General features: G+C 38.2%; 1 protein-coding gene across 2 annotated transcripts in view; it reads right to left on the bottom strand.

Moving 5' to 3' along the window:
- The window catches only part of pcsk5 (proprotein convertase subtilisin/kexin type 5), a 352,794-nt gene that overhangs the window by 53,862 nt on the left and 276,107 nt on the right, over positions 1-22,825 (bottom strand). Inside the window, exon 21 of one of the 2 annotated variants that reach the window (XM_062972004.1) lies at positions 647-749. In XM_062972004.1, the coding sequence (XP_062828074.1) occupies positions 647-749 (103 nt within the window). Of the gene's footprint in view, positions 1-646; positions 750-15,846; positions 20,595-22,825 lie in introns of those variants that run through there. The other variant, XM_008103279.3, reaches the window with a different exon arrangement.

The raw sequence follows: 22,825 nt of genomic DNA, 5'->3' as shown, positions 1-22,825 counted from the left end.
CAAGAGATTCTAAGTCAGAAGAGGGTCTGTTTCCAATAAATTAAAAATACCATGCTTCAGAGCACTTTCTTTCCATTATCCTTGTGTCTTATCTGTTTCTGAAATAGAATTGGTTACATTTCACTTCTTTTTCACTCCCATTACTCTTTTGCTAAATTTTCTACAATTCTATCTATCTATCTATCTATCTATCTATCTATCTATCTATCTATCTATCTATCTATACACACACACACACACACACACACATACACACACACACATACATATGTATACATATATACATATAGCACTACTGCCACCTCTCCTATCCTTGAGCATTCTGGAAAGTACCAGCTTGGGAAGGGAAGTGTTCGAATATAGACTAAGGCCTCATCTACACTGCCATATAAAGTCAAGATTATCTGATTTGAACTGGATTATATGGCAGTGTAGACTAATATAATCCCATTCAAAGCAGATAATCTGGATTTTATGTGGATGTGTAGATGGGCCCTGAGTGTGTAGTTTCAGGCCTTGAAATATGGTAAAGTCATCAAATGATTGCTTCCTTACATGAAAAAAAACGTTTCCTCCAGTTTACAATTCACTTGAAAGTAAAATATGGGTTAGGGACTACACTACCAATCAGTAATGACTCACTTACCTTGTGGAAACACAGCCAAGACAGTCCTTTGAAGATGGCCCTGTGCACTTAGAACAGGAGGCTTCACAGAACTGACAGTGGTCAAGAGGATCAATATATTCTCCTGGTGAATAAGACCTTACATATTACTTAATTTCATTTGATATGGTACAGACATAGCCTTTTATATAAAGCAAGTGATCAAATTAAGATGTAAGAAAAGCCATACTGGATCAAAAAACTACCTTAGTCTTGCATCCTGTTAAGACACAGTCAATGACCAGATGCTCTTGGGAATCCCATAGGCAAGACGTGACTATCCACCTCATCATACGGCTCAGATTAGGTGTCCTAGGATGCTTAGAGCCAGCTTGGTGGACGGAGCCCCACTGCAACCATCAGACGTCGTCTGTGGCTCCAACCCCAATATCCTCCAACCGTTGTGAGAAGGTGACAGCTTCACCCTGCAGCTCCCTCTTTACTCCCCGAAAGCCAGGTGAATTTATGATAAGGTTGTATATAAAGTTGTATCTTCTCATGCATATTCACAAGCATTTTGATATACAACTAAAGTGCCAGAGGGAGTATATAGTAATTGCAACAAGTATCCACTGATAGAAGCCATACTTCTATTTATCCAGATGTTTGGGGGTAAACTGTCCTGAAGCTGCCTCGATGCAGCCTGGGAGTGTCCCTGAAGCCCTTTTGGCATCCAGACAGTTGGCTGGGCCAAGGGTGCATTGGGGACACCACTGCCATGTCACCAGCTACAAGTAGCCCTCTCAGAGGCTTGCTGTGACATAACTTTTGTGATCACAAATGTAGAAGTGGTGTCACCAACAAGCTTCTATGAGGGATCTGCTTGTGGCCAACAACACAACAGTGTGTCTGTAGAACGTGTGGACACTAGATTGAAGTGAATCCAACCCAATGCTGCTGTCTACAATTCCAAAACACTGGGATGTGCCAGGTTAACAGCTGGATGCAGCACTTTTGCTGTGAATCCAGCTGTGTGTTGTGTGGACTCCCTGCAGCAGCTGAGAGATGAGTCCACACATTATTTGGCTCATATAGACATGACCAGACTTACCCTCCATGAAATTGAACATTTCCCTTTTAAAGCCATTACTAAATGAAACAAACATTCACTCATGGCCTTAATTTCTGGGGTTGCAGCTTTCCTTAGGAAGTTAAATTATTCAAATGTTGTTTGATGACTCTGATATAGAGGCCAACAGTATTTTTTTCCAGATTTCTTCAACAAAACATCCCATGCTATATTTTCTCTGGCTTATGCCCATTTAGTCTTCCAAAAGCTGTAAAAAATCCTGTTACTTCAGAGTTAAAATAATAAGAACAAAAGACAACCCCACACAAATAGTTTGAATGCTATGACTGAATGTTACCAGGATGAAAGGTTAAAAACTAAGGCCCCTTCCCCACAGCTGAATAAAATCCCACATTATCTGTTTTGAACCAAAATATATGGCAGTGTGGACTCAGATAACCCAGTTCAAGGCAGATATTGTGGGATTTTCTGCCTTGATAGTCTGAGATATAGGACTGTGTGGAGGGGCCCCAAGCTTGGGATGTATGTTTGATTAAGTTGTACATATCATGTACTGGATAGTCCAGCTTCCAATGTATTGTATTAATCTAGTTTAAAGACATGAAGACCTCCCAGTGCAGGGCACCTGAAAATTAATCTGAAACATTTTTAAAGGAATTAAAGAATAATAATAGTTTAGAAGATGCTGGGTTGCTTGATATGATGATACTTCAAGTAGTCCCCTATAATAACTTTCCCATTATCTTGGAAGTGCAAAAACAAGATGTACAATTCATCCTTACTTTTTTTCTGAAGAAGAGAAAAAAACCCCCCAACTCTGGACAACATTTTCAAGCAGAAAATGAGGGAGAAATTTAACAGCACAGAGGAGGTCTAAGGGCCCTTCCACACAGCCATATAACCCAGAATATCAAGCCAGAAAATCCACTATATCTGGTTTGAACTGTGTTATCTGAGGTCCCTTCCAGACAGGTCCTATATCCCAGGATCTGATCCCAGGTTTTAAACTAAATTATATGAGTCCACACTGTCAGATAATCTGAGATAAACAGAAAACCTGGGATCAGATCCTGTGATATATGGCCTGTCTGGAAGGGTCCTGAGGTCCCTTCCACACAGCTGAATAAAATCCCACATTATCTGCTTTGAACTGGAATATATGGCAGTGTGGACTCAGATAGCCCAGTTCAAAGCACATATTGTAGGATTATCTGCTTTGATATTCTTGGGGTTTTGTTTTTTTTGGTTGTATGGAAGGGACCCAAGAGAACCCTTAGATCATTAAATGCATTGTGGAAAATGATGAGTAATGTTAAAGAGCTGCATTAAAGTTTTGAAACCCTCCGTTACATAGCATATATGACTACACATCAGTTGAGGGGCAAAGGAAAAAAAACTAGTTTGTGATAAAACGCATTGCAGTGTTATTCACAAATAGGACAATGAAAATGGTGAGTAGGACAAACTAAAAGACAAAAGAAATCAAAGAAAACATGTTCAAGTAGAAAGAGATAGCACATTGGGAAGCAGGAGCATTGGTGCATAGAAGAGAGACACAAATTTCACTAGATAACTAGATAGCATTAAAATAATAGTTGCATATAGAAGGGTCTGGAAATGAAGAGCTATATAGACATGGCTTGATTTATATACAGAAGAAGCATAATACGTTTTGGGCATATTTGTCCCTCTCAGCATAAATAAGAGTGGTACATAGCTAAATTGCTGTGAGAGGGGGAGGGAGATGACATATCTCTGGAGGAATTCTGCACACAGAGTTGGCTCCAAACTCTTTTGGAATTCTCTGTAACAAATGAACTGTTTTGCACTAGGGGGATTTGCAAACACACACTGATTTCCTGGAATCATTAGCACATTTCTGTCTGGCAGAGAGTGAAAATACTGAGACTTTCCGTCTTGCCTTTTGTTTGTAAGCAATATTTTTATTCTGTTCCCTTCCCTTACATTGTGTACAGGATGGCTAACAAACCTTAATGAAGAAATGAACAGGTTTATCCCATTTCTGTCTGATGTAGTAGAGACATGTGACATAGCAAGTCGCAGTTCCTTCCTACAATACCCAGGATATCTCTCAGGAGAATAGAGGAGACAGACATCAATGTCGCCCTTGACAAAGGATAAATTGAGTATGTCAGGCTGTCCCCATTATGTTATTTTTTCTGCCTTATAAAGGCATAGCTGGATCTTGAGAACCAGATACAAAGATGAATTATTTTTATCTTCACGTTTACTGCTTTTCTCAGTTCCAATTAGTGAGCCACACTTTCCTTTACATAGGACAGGTTTAAAAGCCTTAGGTTAAAGCCATGAGCAAGGTAAGCACTGTTCATTATTTGTTTGGTCTTATTGCCTTCCATAGCTTCAGTATTGATATCATAGGTTCTCTAACTTACACTCTGTAAATGAGTTTCTTGGTTACCAGTCAGGATGTAAAACCAAGCATATACTAAAACTGGACACACAAACAAGGATGGCAACCAAAGTTGTGTTAAACCGCTAGTTGCAGAAAAACCTGATGACCCTAGCTTCTGCCAACCTAGCAGTTCAAAAGCATGCAATGCGGGTAAATCAATAGAAACTGCCTCAATGGGAAGGTAAAAGGGCACTCCATGCAGCCATACCGGTAAAACGTGATCTGAGATGTCTATGGGCAACAGACTCGTTGGCATGGAAAAATGAAACAAGAGCATCCCCCCATGGCCGGAGTTGAGTATTACCTCCAGATGCCAGAGATGAAAAGGGGAAGGCCTTTACCTTGTTTGCCTATTGTATGTAATTGTGTAAAAAGGCATTGAATGTTTGCCTTATATGTGTACTGTAATCCACTCTGAGTCCCTCCGGGGAGATAAAGTGGAATATAAATGAAGTGTATTATTGTGTTTGTGTGTGTGGAGGTGATTTCAAACATATGATGGCTGGATACATATTAAAAGCAAACAAAATTATGTTAGAAACACCTAGGGTGCTTCCACACTGACATTATAATCCAGGTTGGAACTGGTTCAAAAGGGACTGAATTCACTGTATGTTGATGAGATGGCCATGCCTGGAACTAGTTTGAGGACAGGAAGGGGATTACATTGAACATCAAAACAGACTTCAGACTGCTTTGCAGGGTTCCCCCTGCATTTCTGGAGAGATGCACATCAGTGCACAAAAAGCATATGGGGGGAAAGGAGAAGAAAAAAGGGAAACAACAGCAGTGAAGGTAATCTATTACCCTTCTGAAGGGGTTGATTCGTTTTCTGCTGTCCAGCAATGCCCTTGGGGCATTTTTCTGCATCCTCCTTTTTGTATTCTTAAGAGCGGGTGTCTACAATGTACTCCGCTGATTTTACCCTGGATCTGGGACACACTGCCATTTGCTGCAGCACATTTTTGGCTGAACTTGGATTTTCTTGGTGTGTGTGTGTATCTTTAGATGCACGTTGGTGATGTGCATTTTGTGGCCACAGTAACCTTGAGCCAACTGTGAACTGCATTATATAGAAGTGCTTATAGTTAAAACAGTTTAAAATATAGCTTCACAAAGACAAAAGCATTCCCCCAATAAAATTCCACCTGCTTGCTGGCAGAACAAGAGGAAGGAAGGGGCCAGTTAGGTCTCCAATGGGAGAAAATTGCACAATCTGGGATGCACTATCAAAAAGCCCTCACTCATGTCCTCTTCAAACATGTGTGTGATGAAAGCTTTCCTCTGAAAATCTTTAAACTCGGACAGGCTTAAATATGGAGGACATCTTGAGTAGTGCTAGCTTGTGATGCATGGCAAAGGCTGTAGGCTTGTTCTTTCCTGTCCTTTCATATTGTCAAGAAGTGATAATGTCAAGTTTCTCATCTAGAATTATTTTGCTTGAGCCTTGAGATGGAACAAATCTCACATCAAGGGTCATGGCTCAAAAATGATTGTGGGATGCATTCTTATCCAAGATCTTACGAACAGCAAGGAATGCAGAATTCCCTCTGCTCCATGGGTCATCTGCGACTTTAGAAATTTAGTGACTCTCACCCATAAAGCAGATATCACTTTTGCCATGACTCCACCAGTGTGCTAGGAAAAGCTGCTGCTACAATGCTTTTAAAGACAGAACAAAGATTTTTGCTCTACCCTCAGGAATTCTTGGATACAGCACAGGTGGCTGAAGCAGGCATTCACATCAGAGATATTTTCAACCATTTTACCTTCAGTGCAGAATTTAGCATTTGCTACTTTTATTCTTTTCCTTGGTCCTCACACTCCAGAAAGGCAGCATGATGGAAAGTGAGTTGTAATAACCTAATCCTGCTGAAATGGATTTCTGATGTTTTTTACATCTGTTCAAGGAGCTGCTAGGGGCAGCACATTCAATTCTTATTTAACAGACTGAGGTTCTTTGTCCTTACATTGTTTGTTTGTTTATTATACGCTGAGACCTCTTAGTAACCTACTGCATCTGGGAGAATTTTATATTAAAACTGCACTAGATAAAATAGCATAAAGAAAATTTACCAGCAGGTGATAAAAGTTCTGTAGTAAGGCCACCCACAGTAAAGCCATCAACAAATAAAATCAAAACAATATGGAGAACTAAAAGCACTAAAACCATTCTTAAAATGCCTGGATAATCACATGTTGCTGCTTTGAGCTAAAAAGACCCTGACATTAGAGCCTTTCTGGGGAGGAATTTCACGAATAGGACTCTTGAAAATTCTCTGTCGTTTTGGCATTTTTCCTCTATTTTTCGTTTCTTCAAAGAAAGCAAAAAGCAAAACCTTTTTTTAAAAAAAGCCTGCACTATAAGCTGGGGTCCTTGTTAGTATCCTGGCCAGAGGTTAACAGGTGTTTAGTGGCATAAAGTGGTACATTTGTATTAGTGACTTTATTGGGGAGGTGGATTGCACTTGTGCAATTTGTTTGTTTATTTTTGTTTCTGTTTATATAATAAAACTCATGGGAATCCATCTGTTATTTGGTTTTCAGCCAGGGAAGGGAGTGCATGATGATTGGGGTGCCTTAAATATGCAGCAACAAGGACTTGGTTGACAACCAAAGGATTAAGTCTGGGAAGTATATGTGTGGGGGCTGAATTTTACCATTGATTGTGAGAGGTGCCGAAACTCATCAAAAATGGGCTGGGATGCTTTCTACTGTGTACCATCTGCTCCATCAGTTACCATAAATAAGGCTATGATATAGCAGTAAAATGAGTCTGCCTCTTTAACTGCAAGAATCCTTGGGAAGGACCGGAATGATAACCAGGTTCAGGGCAGAACTTCCACCAGGCCTACCAATGAAAACAAAAATCTCTCTTTCAGTTGTGTATTTTAGTAAAACATTTAACTCTACTTTTGTTGTTGGGTGCTTTCATGTTGTTAGGACATATGGTGACTCTCTACAGTTATCATCCACTGTTCAAACCAATGTACTATGTGCCTTTTACATTTTAAAAAATATTGATACCTTCCCTAAAAGCTTTTCTTGAAGTTTACAATCCAGGTTTAAACAGAGTATGTAAATCAAGGTCCAAAGATCTGCTCTGCTGTGGAAGCTGACTGGGTGACTTTATTTATTTATGTACAACATTTATACCCCGCCCTTCTCACCCGAGGGGACTCAGGGCAGCTTACAAAAATTGGCAAAATTTAATGCCCAAAATGCAATCATAAAAACAAAACAATATAAACAGATCCATTAATAACATTGTTAAAACACATTATAAAAACCTTAAAACCTTAAAAACGAATATATAATTAATTCCATTCGTCCGAGATCCTCGTGCTTCATCCTTAAATCAGGCCATGTCGAAGACATATTCTCTTAGCCTAAGGGTGCTTCCAGACACACCTATAACCCGTGCCAAAACAGGTTAAAGTAATCTGTTTTTGTGCGGGCTCTAGCCCCCACCCCCCAAACCTAACCTTGGACCTTCCCTCGGGAGTGGCTACATGCTACCTGATTGAAATTGGGATGGCATTAAGCCACCCCAAGCATCGAATTTAGCCTCGAAAACTTACTGAAAAGGGTCCCCGGCAGCCACAAAGCCTCTCCTTGCATTGTCCTGAGAGGAGGAAATGGCACCTGAAGAGATGGGAGGGGTGAGGAGGAAATGCCCCCCCCCCCCCCCGGTTTCCTCATTCATCATTTCCTCTACTCAGAACAATGCGAGGAGAGGCTTCATGGCTGCCAGTGACCCTTTTCAATAAGTTTTAGGGGCTACATTTACAGTTTGGAGAGAGGCTCCTACAGGCTTTTCTAAGCCCGAAGAATCAGGATGTCTGTGGGGACTCACCCCACAGTCAGTTCCCACAGGCCCAATACCAAATTAGACCCAGATCTTTTATTAAGGTATTTAATTAATGAGGAGTAAACCAGGGAAACCTGGTTTAATCAACATTAATTTGCTTTTACCGGAGGCATAATATGAATGCCTCTGGTAAAAGCGAGACAGGTCTTGCTTTTAAGGCCTGCCTGAAAGGAAGACCAAGGACAACTTTCCACTGAACAAATTATGCTAAGAAACTCCTGTGACAGGTGCACTTTGGGGTCACTTTAACTCTGAAATGACTTGATGGCACATGACAGCAACAACAATAAACGCAGAGTAGGCTTTTTGAATGAATGCTGAAAAGAATGGAATAAATGTTTCCATCATATAAAGAATGTGATTGCTTCCTTTTGTAAAAACACCACTGTAAAGGATTTGTCCACCTGCTTGTAATTATTATTTGAGACCATTTCAGAAATGCATGAAACTGAAGATGTGCTCTCCTGCTAATAATTAAAAGTGTCCTTCAAATATTATATTGTCCATTGCAGCTTGCTCAAAGTATAAGGTGGGTTTTTTGATGTCATGCACCCATGTGGATGATTTTGGATTTTAGAGTATTTCAGATTTTTGAATTCTGGATAAGGGATGCTCAATCTGATTTGTAGAAAATAACACATTTCCTTGCGCATAAATCTTTACTGTATGTACTATTCATTGACAGGGCATCTCACTATACTAGTTGTTATATGGGAATGTTATGCAACAATACAATGTACAGAATTATACAGAGAATAAAAGTTGATACCAATAGAATCCAAAGAAATTTTTCTCTGAAAAGGCCCATGGGGAATCCTTGGCTATATAATCTATCTATTGACAGTTAGCAATATATTAAACTAAATTTAATCATTATTGCTGTTCTCTTTGCAATGTGTGTTCTACTGTGTAAATTTTAAAAAAGGTTCTTGAGCCTGTGTCAAATTTCTTTTCCTTAGCATTGAGGTCGACTATGACAACATTTCTAAAAATATGCTTTAAAAAATCGATGAACTGTAATCCTCAAGTCATGTCCTTCATAAATACAGTTACACACAAGTTATTTCTACCTTTACAATTTTAAATTCCTCAGCACAAGCCTGCAAAGCCCATAGTGCATAATTAACCAATAGCCTATCCTCTGCTCATTTCTACTTTAGCAGGGAACACATAGGTGAACTAGCTCAGACTTCAACTTCCTGAAAAACAACAATTCTCAATTTTCAATTGAAAATAATTTTTGAATCCCAATGGTGGTAGAGAAAAGTTTTTACATGCACCTTTCTTACCTCTGTTATGCTTCTCTTAGGCTTATAAAAGTTCAACCAATAAAGGCAAAAGTTATCAAAAGTTCTAGCTATGATGTTATAATTTAGTTTCACATGTATCTATTTTATTTGGTTGTTTCTGGGAACCTGATAAAACAACCTGAAAAACCAAAATTAGTGCAGGAGCATTTACTTAATTTATATCTTACCCTTTTCCCAAAAAGGGACCCAAGCTCCTGATGTATTGTTATAATTTTTTTTGTGTATTTTATGTATCATCAACACTTTTATGAGAGAGTGGCAACTTTTTGTAGTTGAGTAGTGAAGTATGGAAGTAGGTTCCTTATACAGTATATATTTTTTGAAATGTTATTTTATTGTTTTATCCCAGGCCCATCCTCCCCTCCTTGTAAATGCAATTTATACAGCAAACCACAGAAGTTACATTTGAAATATCAATTTCAGTCTTAATTCTTCCACTCCACATCTTAGCACATTCTCTAAATAATTCCTAACTGGTTCCCACATCCTCTTAATTATTTTAACCTTATCAAATCCTCTTAATTATTTTAACCTTATCAAATCCCACCCCATTCTTCCAAAAAAATGGGGTAGAGTGCTATCAAAAGTAGAAATGTGATTATAGAATATTATTTAAAAATGCATACTAGCGGTTCCCAATATTTGGTCCTTCAGTTGTTTTGTACTTCAACTCCCAGAAATCCTAGCCATCTTACCAGCTGTGAATTATGGGGGCTGAAGTTCAAAACGCCAGGACGAGCAAAGGTTTGTGACCACTGATGAAGTCTAATAAAAGATAAAAACCATCAGATAGTGAGTCTGAGGTTTGTAGATTTGTTTTGGTTTTATTTGCCAATTTAGTTTTTGTGTGTATGTGTGTGTTTTGTGTTTGTGTTTGCATTGTTATTTTAATAGGTACTTAGTTGTAAAGTTTGTAGTAGTAGGTAGAATGTAGTTGAGCAGTTTTTAGTATTAGTATACATATCCTCAAAATTGGCTTGTTTGCTCGATTATGCTGTTCTATTGTCCCCCCGCCTTCTTGAATAAAATTACTAAAACCCGAAAAAGTGGTTTTGGGGCATTTATCACAAAAGGTAAGAACAAGATTTTTCTGAACTTGCAAATCCAGGAAAAAAGCAATGGACCTTGCTATGTAATTAAAAAAAATGGCTTTACAACACTTAGGAGTAAATTGGCATTAATCTAGGTAGAAAGTATTGGTTTTATCATTCTTGACCTTATGGTTCAGATTGACATGCTTTCTTGAACATGAGGACAAGGGGGCCCTCTCCTTTGTTGCTTTCCCAAGGAAAGCAATGTATCAGGAGAAGAAATGTTCCTGCTAATGTGGAGATACACAGGCAGATACATCATTCCCCACAGTATGGAAGTCATGATGGAGGATATGGGTCTAGGCACTCTCTGATCCTATGTTCAAGAAAACATGGTTGATAATACCTGAAAAAGTTCAAGGAGAGTTACAAGAGGAAACTATCAATTTATGAAGGCCTATCAACATAATGCAAATGAATAGAGAGTGGAGTGAGTTGAAGACCATAGAATATATGGGCTGGAATCTTATTGTGGAAGTGTTCAATTATTTTAGGAGTTTTGATTAATTTCCACAAGCATGACTCTAAGACCGCCTTGAGATGTTTTTCTAGATTGTACACCATTCTGTGGCACTCCTGGAAAGATGTGTGGGTGCACCCCCTGCTCCCTCACACTAATCTGACTACTTCCATTTCTGTGCAGCTCAACAGGAACTCGGTCAAAGTGTGCAAGAATCAAATAAAGTCTAATAAATTATAATTATCAGAAAGCTAAGGAGGGGCAATATGGTGAATAGTGCAGACTGATGAGTCTGGAACAGATGACAAAATCATGCCCACTGATTTGTTACATGGAAGCTACATGCTATATTTGAGTGGACATGTATAAAATTGCTGTGGGGAGATGTTAAGAAAGTTGACAAAGCAGTTAAGAATCTACTCAACTTAAAGTAATGTTTAAACAGAAGAGTTTCTTCTTCTCTGTGATGATGTTACTTTCAACCACACGAAAATTAGATATCAGCAGAATTATGGAAGATATTACAATTGAATAATTTTGAAGGTCAAATGATGATTTTTTTTCTGCAATAAAGAGTATGAATATAGATTTGGAGACGCCATCTTGGCACCCCCATGGATTAAAATAAATATACAGTATCTTGGGGGGTGAGGATGGTTTTGATCAGGAAAAACACCAGAGTAGACAAAACTGTCAAGTAGCATGAACCTCTGGTTCTTTCACCTGAGGTACCTCATTAGAGAATACCTGAGTTACCATGTTGTAGGTAGCAATTTCCCTATGCCTGTTGGAAATGGAATCTTTATGTCATGCACCATTTTCATGACTTAGTTAGGGGCTGGGTGTGATCCTTTATTGCTGTAACCTTAATTAGTTGTTTCTGGTGACATATACCAATGTATTGTATATGCTCACATATAAGTTGACGTCATGTATAAGTCAAGGCCAGGTTTTCAGGCCAAATTATTAATTTTGATATGACACTTGAATAAGTTGAGGGTCATTCTGCAGAGAGGGGAAAACATCAATACCTCAGAGGCTAGCTATCCCTGGCCACTGCTGCCATTTTCCCTGCCCAGGCATTATTAAAAAAGGCCAGAAACAGTATCATAGCAGAGAAGTCATGCTTCTTTTAGGTTCGCCTGGGGTGGACTTAGCTCTTGCCTTTTCTCCCACTGCTGTTGCCATCCCACCCATCTGCCCAAGCTATCTCCACCTCCTCATCCCCATTCCCAGTCCTGCTCCCTGTATTTGCATCCAATGTCTTGCAGCTCTGACTCCAGCATCTCTTTTCCTTGCTGTGGGGAAACAAACATTAGCATATGTGTCTGCAGAGATGGCGGCAAAATACACAGCTGCCTTCATCTCATGATTTGAAATACCAAGACAAACAGCTGTTTTTCCCCCCCTTCAAGGGGTAATCTCTAGTGAGAGTTCAAGCAAAATTGACCAATGCTATTCTCCTCAGTTGTTTTATGAGAAATGAACCTTCACTCAACTTTTACCAATGAAAAAAGTCACAACAATGATTGATACACACATTGCTTGACAAAAGAACTCACAAATTTGTTTTAAAGCCTTTTCCTTTGGGTTCTTCCCTGGTAAAAAGATTGCTGAGCTGTGGAATTCAATTAAGAAATCTGGGATTTCAGTTTAGTGTAGGCATATAGGGCAATATAGTGTCTACTCACATGTGGAATAACAGTAGAAAACAGTTCATAGTCTTTATAGTTATGCCTTATTTCTAGGGTTGTGCTTTTGGGGTAAACATCAGTGTTCCGGCTTTCGGTGGGGCCCCCAATCTGCTATTTGGGAGCCTCCTGAAATCAGGAGGGCAGATATCTGTTTTTGCTCTGGGCTGCCAAAAGAGCCATTTTTTATTGGCCTATTATTGGGGGGGGGGATTTCCCAGGTTCCCCTTCCCATCATCTTAGGCATTTAAGCTGTTTTGCTCTGAAGGAAAAGTGCTCTGCTGCAGACAAGTACGTGCTTTAAGGGGGCTTCTTACCTGTTGCAGGCAGGCATGGGCACTGGGCCTGCATGCCAAACATACACTCTCTCAAAGCAAGAAAGCAAGTTCTGACTTTCTTACTCTAGAGGAGGCGCTGGGCCTGCATGCCACACACACATTCTCTCTTCCCAAGACAAGGAGGCACGGAGTGCCATGTGCTCATGAAGAGGGGAGCCGAATGATCAGCTCCCATTTGCTTTCGTGTCAAGTTAATTTTCAAAGGCTTCCTGTTAAGAGTCTGACTGAGAATGAATTATTCCACCTTAGCAAGTAAGTCAATATGACTATACTGAATTAGCTACAAGGAGGGAGATAGTATTAGAGTATGGCAACACTGCAGAGAAACCACTTTTACCTTTTATATCCACATTACAAGGTGGTGATTGCTTTATAGAAATGTTCTGTGATGAGGGTAAACTGCAAAGTTATTCCAATTAGCAGTGCTATTAATAAGGGGCCAGTGAGGGAGTGGAAGGACAGTGATAGGTTGCCAGACTGAAAACTGGAGAGGCCTTTTGTACTTTTAATGGTTGTTTAGACTAGGGAGTTTCAGCAGATGTTGCTTGTCACAGAATCCACTGAACAGAAAGACAAAGGCTCTCCCTTCTCCTGAATGCATAACACTACTTTAGGAATAGCTTTTCGAATGGGGGAAAAAGATATCTAGTGGCACCCTATAGCCAAAATGAAATTATGGAATCCATATCTGCACTCATACATATGACCTTGGGCCTATCACACTTTAACTGATCTCAAAATGTTGTTTTAGAATTACAATTGGGAAGATTAGGGAAGAGAGAATGAGCAAATCTGTTATCTTGAATTCCTCGGAAGAAGTGCGGGACAGAAATGTGTTCAATACATAATTGTTGAGTGTCCTTTGTTGGAGCAGAAAAGGTAGTAATAAGAAATCAAGTGAAAAGAATGTAGAAATGAGGCAATACATGATGCAACATTTGACATATTTCAATAGAAAAACAAAATTACACCATTGGAAAAATATTATATGGCATTGGTTAGTGGTTGATTGGCAAATTTTGCAAAGTTTGTTTCAAGTGAAATATCTGCTCAGCATCCCTTGTCAGAATCTGGAAAAAATTATTTGATTTTAAGAATGTTTTCTGCTCTCAGAAGATCAATTACTTTTTTGTTCTATAAGCCTGTGGGTGGGTAGACTTTTGGCTCGTACAATTTATGCATTGTGGAGCAAATGGAGATGAAATTAATACTTTGGGAACCCCGAGGGCTAAATGCATCCCATGGGGGTAGACTTTCTTTACCCCTGGTCTATGTACATGTTGGCAAATCCAGCAGCAATAGGGCTCCTATCCACTGATGACCCTTGAAGATTTGTTTCAATTCTATCCTTGATAATCTATTCTTGTCCATGTCTGGTATAAGTATAACACATGAGATCCATTTTCAATTTCAAACAGGGACACTTTGTTCAATCTCCATAAAATATGACATAGCTAACAATAAGGGAAAGGTATCTGAAAATTCATTCCATTTGGGATTAAAACGATAAGGCAAGGGACTAAAGATAGATAGGAGTTTCTGTGTAAATGAACAGAATAATTTCCAAAATTCAAATTCAAGTCTGAAATACAGATTGACTGATCCTGATTTTTTATAGAAGAAATTCTGAAAATAAATCTAAAGAAAAAAACAGAAAAAAAATGATGCCCAGAAGCCTGGTGTTTAGTATATATAACTTTGTTAAGTGTATATATAAGTAGGCAGCTTCTCTTAGACCCTCTTCCCAACCTGATAGAAACATCATTCAGCTGTACTCTATCACCAGCAGAGTGGACCTCCATGTAGTTGATGTCCTCATGTGATTGTGAATAAGAAATAGTTATGGAGTATATCTAACTTCTTTATCACACAAGGTTAATAAATTTCAGTTATAGCAGGATAATCGTGTGTTTAGTTGGTATGCTGCTGTGTCCCTCCTGTTGTTGCTTTGCATTTCAATTGTTAGCAGACCGCCTCTTTTCATTGATGGCTATGAGTATCACTGCTGCTCCAATACTGTATGTGGTGTGATGGGTCTTTTCCACTACAATTGTGATATTCTAGCAATCATGTGGCATAAGTGGATGATCTCCTCCTCTCCCTGTCCCCTTTTTGATATTCCCAAGCAGGGTGAGGTTGCTTTTGTTCAATTTTTCTTTTTATATTTCTTTAATCTTTATTTTATCATATTGCCATAATGTAAAACCACCACAGCAAAAAAAATTAAATAATTGAATGGGGAATGTTTGCTGGGTAGTGCATGGGCAGGAACATGGGTTTAGCGAGAAGGTGAAAGAGCCATCATGGGACTGTGTAGCACCAAAGCATCATCACAGTGCAACTGTAGACAATTGTCATATTGATTGTTTCAATACTGGTATATTTTCATTTGCTTCAACAATGCAATTGCTCTAAGACAACAGCCTGGTGTGATAAAGTCCTAAGTAACTGCTCCATATTAATTATTGCTATTTATCATAATTATGACACTCTTGCCATAATCATAGCTCCCTGCCAGGCCTATGGGGAGAACAGTAATAGTAGCACTTTCTTTTTCCAAGCTATGTTTTCACTTCTTAAACCAGTGTCCACATTCTTTAATAGACTTAAGATTACTCCATTCATATGATGTCATGAGCTGCTGTGCAAATATAGAACTGAGAGTGCAGCAGATGTCAAGATACTCTATATGCTACCATTACTTTAAATTACCTCTTAATGGTTTACATGACATGATGTACAGTAAACCACAAGCATTGTGCAAGTTTGAGGGCTTTTTGCACATTCTACAGAAGCCAGCATTTATACTCAAGCTCTAAAGCTAGTTATATAAAATGTACAAAACCACGTGAAAATTTGTAATCCATAAAGAGATGTTCAAACTGTCCTCTATCACGACTGAAGTACATGATTGGATTTTTGTAAATACCAGTAATTTTTCTTTTCAGAGACCAATCTTTTAATTTAAAACAATATTTCACTTTATTTCATTGATTTCTGTTTAGTACCAAATTGCTTCTTGGGAAAAAAAATGAGGGACAGAGGATGAGCTCAGAATGAATATTTCTCCTTCCAAGCATAAGATTTTATATATGGCTCATAAATGTGCTTTACTAGATCAAAGGAACAAAAACATTAATTTAATTTAAAAATGGAATAATAACATTGATTTTGGCCAATATCAATCACAACAGTACTACCCTATTTTACAAATAACAACTGGACATTTTACACATGTACAGTATTCTTCAGTAAAAATGTATCTGGATTTAACAATGTGTCAGTATTAAAAAAATTAAATTCTCTATAGACGTGTTAGAAGCATTTGTAAGTATCCAAATAAATTCTTTACAATTCAATACATTATATCACAATTAGGAATATATATATATAATATATATTTATTTATATAATATATATACCATTAACTTAAAACTTTGAAAGCATTATTTTCTAGTTAGAGAAATGAGGCAGCCCAGACAGTATTAATAATGAAACCAGTATGGATTTGTGATTGTTTCAGAATTTTTGCAAAGAAGCTGGTAATTCTGGAGCTAAATATATTGACTGCAGCTTCCTAGAAGACACAGCCACCAGACCATGCCCAGCATATGCAAACTACACTTAAATCCCACTTACATAAATTTTAACAGATTGTTTGATTAATTTAATCACAGTTGATTTCGGTGGGCCTTAAACGCAACTAACCTAGCCGGACCAGGGATGTCACATCTGACCTTTCCTCATTTATATACATCTTTCAAGCCAAAAACACTATTAGCATCTCCTTTATCATAGTTCATCTGCAATCCCATTCCCTTTCTAAGCTACATGCATTCAGAACCAGTCCGAGGCAACCTGTGTACTCTTCTTTTCTCCCTTTACTCTTAAGATGTAACAACAGTTTTCTACTATTTACCTGGGACAAATGTATTTTCCCCCATTTTGTGGATCATGGGTATATGCCAGAACAGTTGTGTTCTCCTTTCAACCACTGCATCAGGAGAAAGAATCTTAGTCTAGTGCTACGTTAGAATTATTTTATGTTGTGCAATAGCATTTCTACTAGATTAGACATGGGCAAACTTTGGCTCTCCGGGTGTTTTGGACTTCCAAATCCCACAATTCCTAACAGCCTACCGGTCCAAAACACCTAGAGGGCCAAAGTTTGCCCATGCCTGTACTAGATCATTAAAATATAAGTTACAAAAATGAATTGGCTACACAAAAAAATCCAACACAATTCATTCCAATCCAGCATGTATTTAGTCCCATTACTTTTTTATATTTGTGTGCTTTGGAGTTACAATAATTACTTCAAGGATTACTAATGAAATAATGGGATACCATCAAATCCTGAAGAGCAAGTTTAAAATTTAATTTTTTAGGTTTTTTAGAAATATATTTTCTCCGATTATCTTTGTTTAGATGAATATATATTTTGCAATAACTCATTTACTTTAGAAAGAGGGCATTGCTTCTAAAAAATTGAAATGCCTAGAATTTCACGTTTCATATGTGTGTGTTTTTTTCTTAAACAATCCTTTTCCCTACTATGGTATGAATGTTCGGCGTGTTAATTGGCCAACAGGAATTTATGACATATTTTTCAATACTATTTCCTGGATGACATAATAGGAAAATAATTAGGGCTTTTTTTTGGGGGGGGGGGGGTTCTCTACTTATATAGCAGAATAAGAGTAAAACCAGGCATTGCATTATAAATTAGGTATTGCACAATTAACAAATTAATTCAGTCTTGATGGAACATTGATAATGTACACCAAGAATTGAATTTGGTTCAGTATATTAATTCCAGTTATAGGCACCAATCATGCAAATGAATGTAAAATTCCTATTACAATCTGGATCTCAATACTTATTCCTTTTACACCATTGCTCTAATCCAGGTAATGCATTCAGTGTGCATAAACAGAATACTGTGAATGACTCAAGTATACCATATAGAGAAACCCACATATAAGGCATTACAAACATATTTGAAGAATGGAATGCACATAATAATGGACACAAGGAAGTGTCTATGATTTTCACTTTCATGGAAAAAGCTATTCTATTTGCATAAAATGGTATGGGGTCAGGGTTGCTCTCTCCAGTATGCATCATAGCTTCTATAGGAGTCTCTGGATTCAAGTGCAGTAACACCAGCAACACACAAGGTGGCCTCACTTAAACCAAAATAGCAAACTAGATAAACAGAAAATGATCATGGGGAAAGGGTAAATGATAAAATTCAATTTAAATGAATACAGTCGATGAAAGATCAATACATGGGTAACATTAATTAACCAGATAATAGTCAGTATGCAATTTCCTGATTTTTTTTTTCGTGTCAGGAGCAACCGGAGTTGCTTCTGGAGTGAGAGAATTGGCCATCTGCAAGGACGTTGCCCAGGGGACGCCTGGATGTTTTGATGTTTTTACCATCCTTGTGGGAGGCTTCTCTCATGTCCCCGCATGGAGCTGGAGCTGATAGAGGGAGCTCATCCACACTCTCCCCAGGTGGGATTCGAACCTGGCAGCTTTCAGGTCAGCAACCCAACCTTCAAGTCACTTAGTCCACTACGCTATCTGGGGGCTCCAATTTCCTGAATGGGTCAATGGATGCCCAACAATATTAAGAGGGAGGGGTCACCTTGTCACTGTAGCCCCAGTTGTACCCCTCATAACTGGATCCCAAAGGTTGAGAAGCTCTCTGTTTTTGGGGTGATGAAGAGAGCTCTAGACCAGGCACAAAAATAAAAAGAAAGTTCAATTCACAATTAAAAAAATAATATAGGCAACTAGGGAAATAGTTGTATCAGAACTATTCCAAAGATAACACATCTTCTAGAGCAGATTCCTGAGGAAGACTTTTATAGCAGATGTAAATCAGCAGTTCTTGACTTGAGATCCCCAGATGTTTTTTTGCCTTCAACTCCCAGAAATCCTAGCAGCTGGTAAACTGGCAGGGATTTCTGGGAGTTGTAGGCCAAAAACATCTGGGGACCCACAGGTTGAGAACCACTGATGTAAATATTTAGCTCAAGAAGACTTCAAAGGTCTTTGAAGTATTGATATTTTTCTATGTGCATCTATTATATTATCTGGCCAATTTATTTTACCACTGACAGACTGTTTATTTAAATTAAAGTCTATATTTTTCACTCTCCCTGCCATCTTTATCAAATCTGAAGCTGTGGTCCTTGTAGAAAAATGGAACCATATTAAACTTTCAAAATATATGTGTTCTAGGAATATTATTTTACTTCCATTGGTGCATTCCAGTTTCAAGTATGAAAGCTTCACTTTTCAAATGAAAAAGCATAAGTCTCAGCATCTAAAGGTTCAAGAATGTTGCAGCTTTATATATAACATCAAAAGTATCAGATCCCAAAGCATAATGGATAGCATCCTAAATTACGATGGTGCAAGTTGAGCTAATGCTATTTGCAACTTACAATTATGCCTGCTGTTCAGGTTAGAATTCTGTTCAATCAAGGCCTTATCTATACTGCCATGTAATTCAGTTTGAAACTGCATTATATAGTCAGTGTAGATGGGGCCCAACGCTCCCCCAAAATTCACTTTGTGAACAGTGCAGCCCCACCCAAAGTGACAATTTGCAGGTTGTCAAATCTTGTGTGTTTCTGTGATAAGCACTGCATCCAGCTCTTCTCTTGTAGAGAATGCATGCTGAAAGAAGGTAATCTGCAGAGAACTCACAAAAATTCCAGAAGTCTTTGCAGATGCCTGGCACAGTGCATTCAGCGAAAGGGTAATATCCCTACTCATCTCCCCACATTATGACATCAGAGAAATGGCCATTTGAGTAAGAGGGCTGCACTGCATATGAGATGAATTTCTTTCTTTGGGGGGTTGCATTGGGAGACATAGCTAAAGAGATATAGCTATGCAATGCATAGTTCTTTCCTTTGCAGGACCTCTGTTATATTTACTAAAAAAATTAAATAGCCCAAAACATAGGAAATGACTAGAAAATATATGCATAAGCATGTATGTCTTTTGATATTACAGTGGATCCAGAGCATAGCCCTGAAATAAAAAAGTGTTTCTAATTATCTCAGGGTTTGCTTTATTACCTAAAGTTCATTCTCATTCTGATTAGATAAGCACAACAACTAATGCATTGCATTTTTTTTTGTTTTAATCCATTTAAAGTTGAGTTGGGTTCTTGAAACACTCTATACATCTTGAAAGGAAAAAAGAAGAAAAAGCAAAGGGGGGGGGGGAATCCTAGAAAACAAAACAAAACAAAACCTCAGGGATATTCTTCAACTGATAAAAAATCAAATAACTTTAATTTTGGCATCAAATGCTTTGGTCACACCATACTGACACTGTGATCTTGGATGCTTTGTTCTAAGCATCCACTTATGAAAGGTAGGCATGTTGTAGTTTTTAAGTTCCAACATACAGTTCACTGCCTCCCCAATGGGGAGATAGAGAAAGATAGAGGGAGAGAGAGAGAAAGAGAGAAAGGTGGTTTGCTTTTTTTTCTTTCATTTTTAATAGTATGGATTAATCTATAAGTCTACAGGAGCAAGAGGACTCGGAGAGGTACCAATTCAGCCTTTCAATGTACATGTTCTGCAACAAAGTTGCTGAAGTACTTTCCGTTGACAAAGGTTATTCTTTTTCACTAACATACAGAAGCCTCCTTCGGCCCAAGATTCTTCCGATGCTTCCAGAGGTGATAGAGAATGGAGGGAAGTTGAAGTTTGTGAACAGCATGGTTTCAAGTGGAGGAAGGTTGGTTTGCCAGACAGGCAGATTTGATGGAAGAGACCATTCAGGAGCAGGTAGCAAACAGAAAATTGGGTTCCATCAAAAGGAATTTCAGTCACAACAGCATTTGTTTTCAGGAAGAAATATTGTGTCCCAGCAAGGAGTGATTTGTATCCATTTATGAAAGGAGAGAAAAAAAGATTAGAAAGAGAAATATTAGAAAACAGTGGAAAATTCAGTGGAAGATATTTCACCAAGTATTATGAATAAAAAGGATACAGACACATTACAAGAATACATACATAATTTAAAAACAATCCAGAATATGTACAAAATAGTAGTCTAATCCTGTCTGCTACAAAAATTGTACCAAATGTATAGAAATGCCAAAGTTACAGTGCTTGTATATTACCATCACAAGGACTGAATTGGCCTGCTCACTTCATATGTTCCAGGAAGAAATCTTAATCTGGTATAAGTCTCCAGCTCTGACACACAACTTCTCTACTCTTCAGGATGAGGGAAATATAATGAGCAAATTAGAATGTATCATCCAGCCAATATCTCTAGATTGATTCTGATGGTATCTGTCCATAATATCTAACAGTGTTTACCAATGGAATGCATTCCTTTCCCAAAAGCCTCTCTGCAGAACCCAGGTCTGTTGGTAGACCCTCTGAAAGATTTCAACGCTGGACATCAAAACAAAAGAGAGGCAGGGTATCTATTTAATTGCTAAATATGTGGTTTTGATCAGGTTATCATCAAGATCAAATGGTTCAGTTAAAGGCACAAGAATTTACTCATTACATTTTCCCTCCTGCAGTGAAGAAAGCACACATCTATCAAAAATTCATTCAAGTGGAAAGGCAGGCATCACAGCAGTGTTTTTTTACTGCACAGTACAATCATAAGTCTACCTACTATTAAAGAGCTTTAATTCTGCCATCTGTCAAATGTTAGCTGGTACTCTCCCAATAAAGTTTGCTCACTCACTGCTGACTACAGCAGAATCGGAGGACATAAGCACTTCGTTCAAAATTGTCATTCAATTAAACTAACATTGTGTCTTTCCTGTTGGTTTAGAAATTTTATCCCTTGGGTAAAAGAGAATGTGGAAGAAAGCATGCAGTTCAATTTCTTTAAAAACTATGAAGTAATGTGATATCTAAAGTTCAGAACATGTAAAGCAGAGATGGGGAACTTGAGGCATTCCAGATGTTGTTGGATCTCAACTTGTGAAATGTTTCACTTGTTAAGGATCATAGTAGGTGCAGTCCAACAACATCTGAAGGGTCAGAAATTACCCAACTCGGATATAAATCATCCTGTAAATGGGCTGATGGCTAAAAAATACAGAATATTTATGGGAGTATTGTTTTTGTTAGCTCTCATATTAGTGGCAAACAATGTGAAACACGTAAAAGGAAAATCTGTTTTTAGCAATGCTTATGTATGCTGCCCTTGAGGTTGAAAGCTGAATACTGTAAGAGACTGGAGGAGCTTTAAGTAAACATTTTTTTTTTGCAAAATACAACTCTCTCTCTCTCTCAAACACACAGCAGATTCAAAAGCTGAAACCTAGTTGACTTTATGTACTCATTCAGCCCAAATGTAGATTCTCAGTTTGAATTCTATGAAGACAGAAATAAGATGAAAACAGAGAAGCAGTTAAAAAAACCTTTGCTTTCTGAGGTCACAGGAACAGGGAAGCAGGAAGGAAGACAATTGTTAAATAAGGTGTGAATCTCCTGTGAATCTGTCAAGAACAGAAGTTAGAATTTTCAAAGCAGAGGTATTTAGTTTGAACTGTAGCTGGATACAAATCATGACCTAAGAAGGAAAGGAGATTCAGTGATGGAGGTGGAACACTCAGAGGAAAAACAGAAGGAAAGGGAACTGACACAGCCCATCAAGAGCCATAACATGCAGTTGATAAGGTGGAGCAAAGAAGGAGATGTTGACAGGACATAAGAGATGGTGGCATACAGGACAAGGGAACTGCAGCAGATGAAAGGCATACATGTCTGAAGGCAAGCCAGGCTCTACTCAGCCTTAAAATATATCAAGATGTGTTGCCAGCCAGAAAATTCTTAACTATTATTACTTGTAGAGCTTTGGAGGAACTTAAACCTGCGATTCACTTAATCTAGGAAATGAGTTTGCAAGGTTTGTCAAACAAATTTA

Source organism: Anolis carolinensis, chromosome 2 (genome assembly GCF_035594765.1).
Source record: "Anolis carolinensis isolate JA03-04 chromosome 2, rAnoCar3.1.pri, whole genome shotgun sequence".
NCBI classification, from domain to species: Eukaryota; Metazoa; Chordata; class Lepidosauria; order Squamata; family Dactyloidae; genus Anolis; species Anolis carolinensis.
Note: the sequence above shows the minus strand (reverse complement) of the source record. Positions and strands in the feature narration are given on the sequence as shown.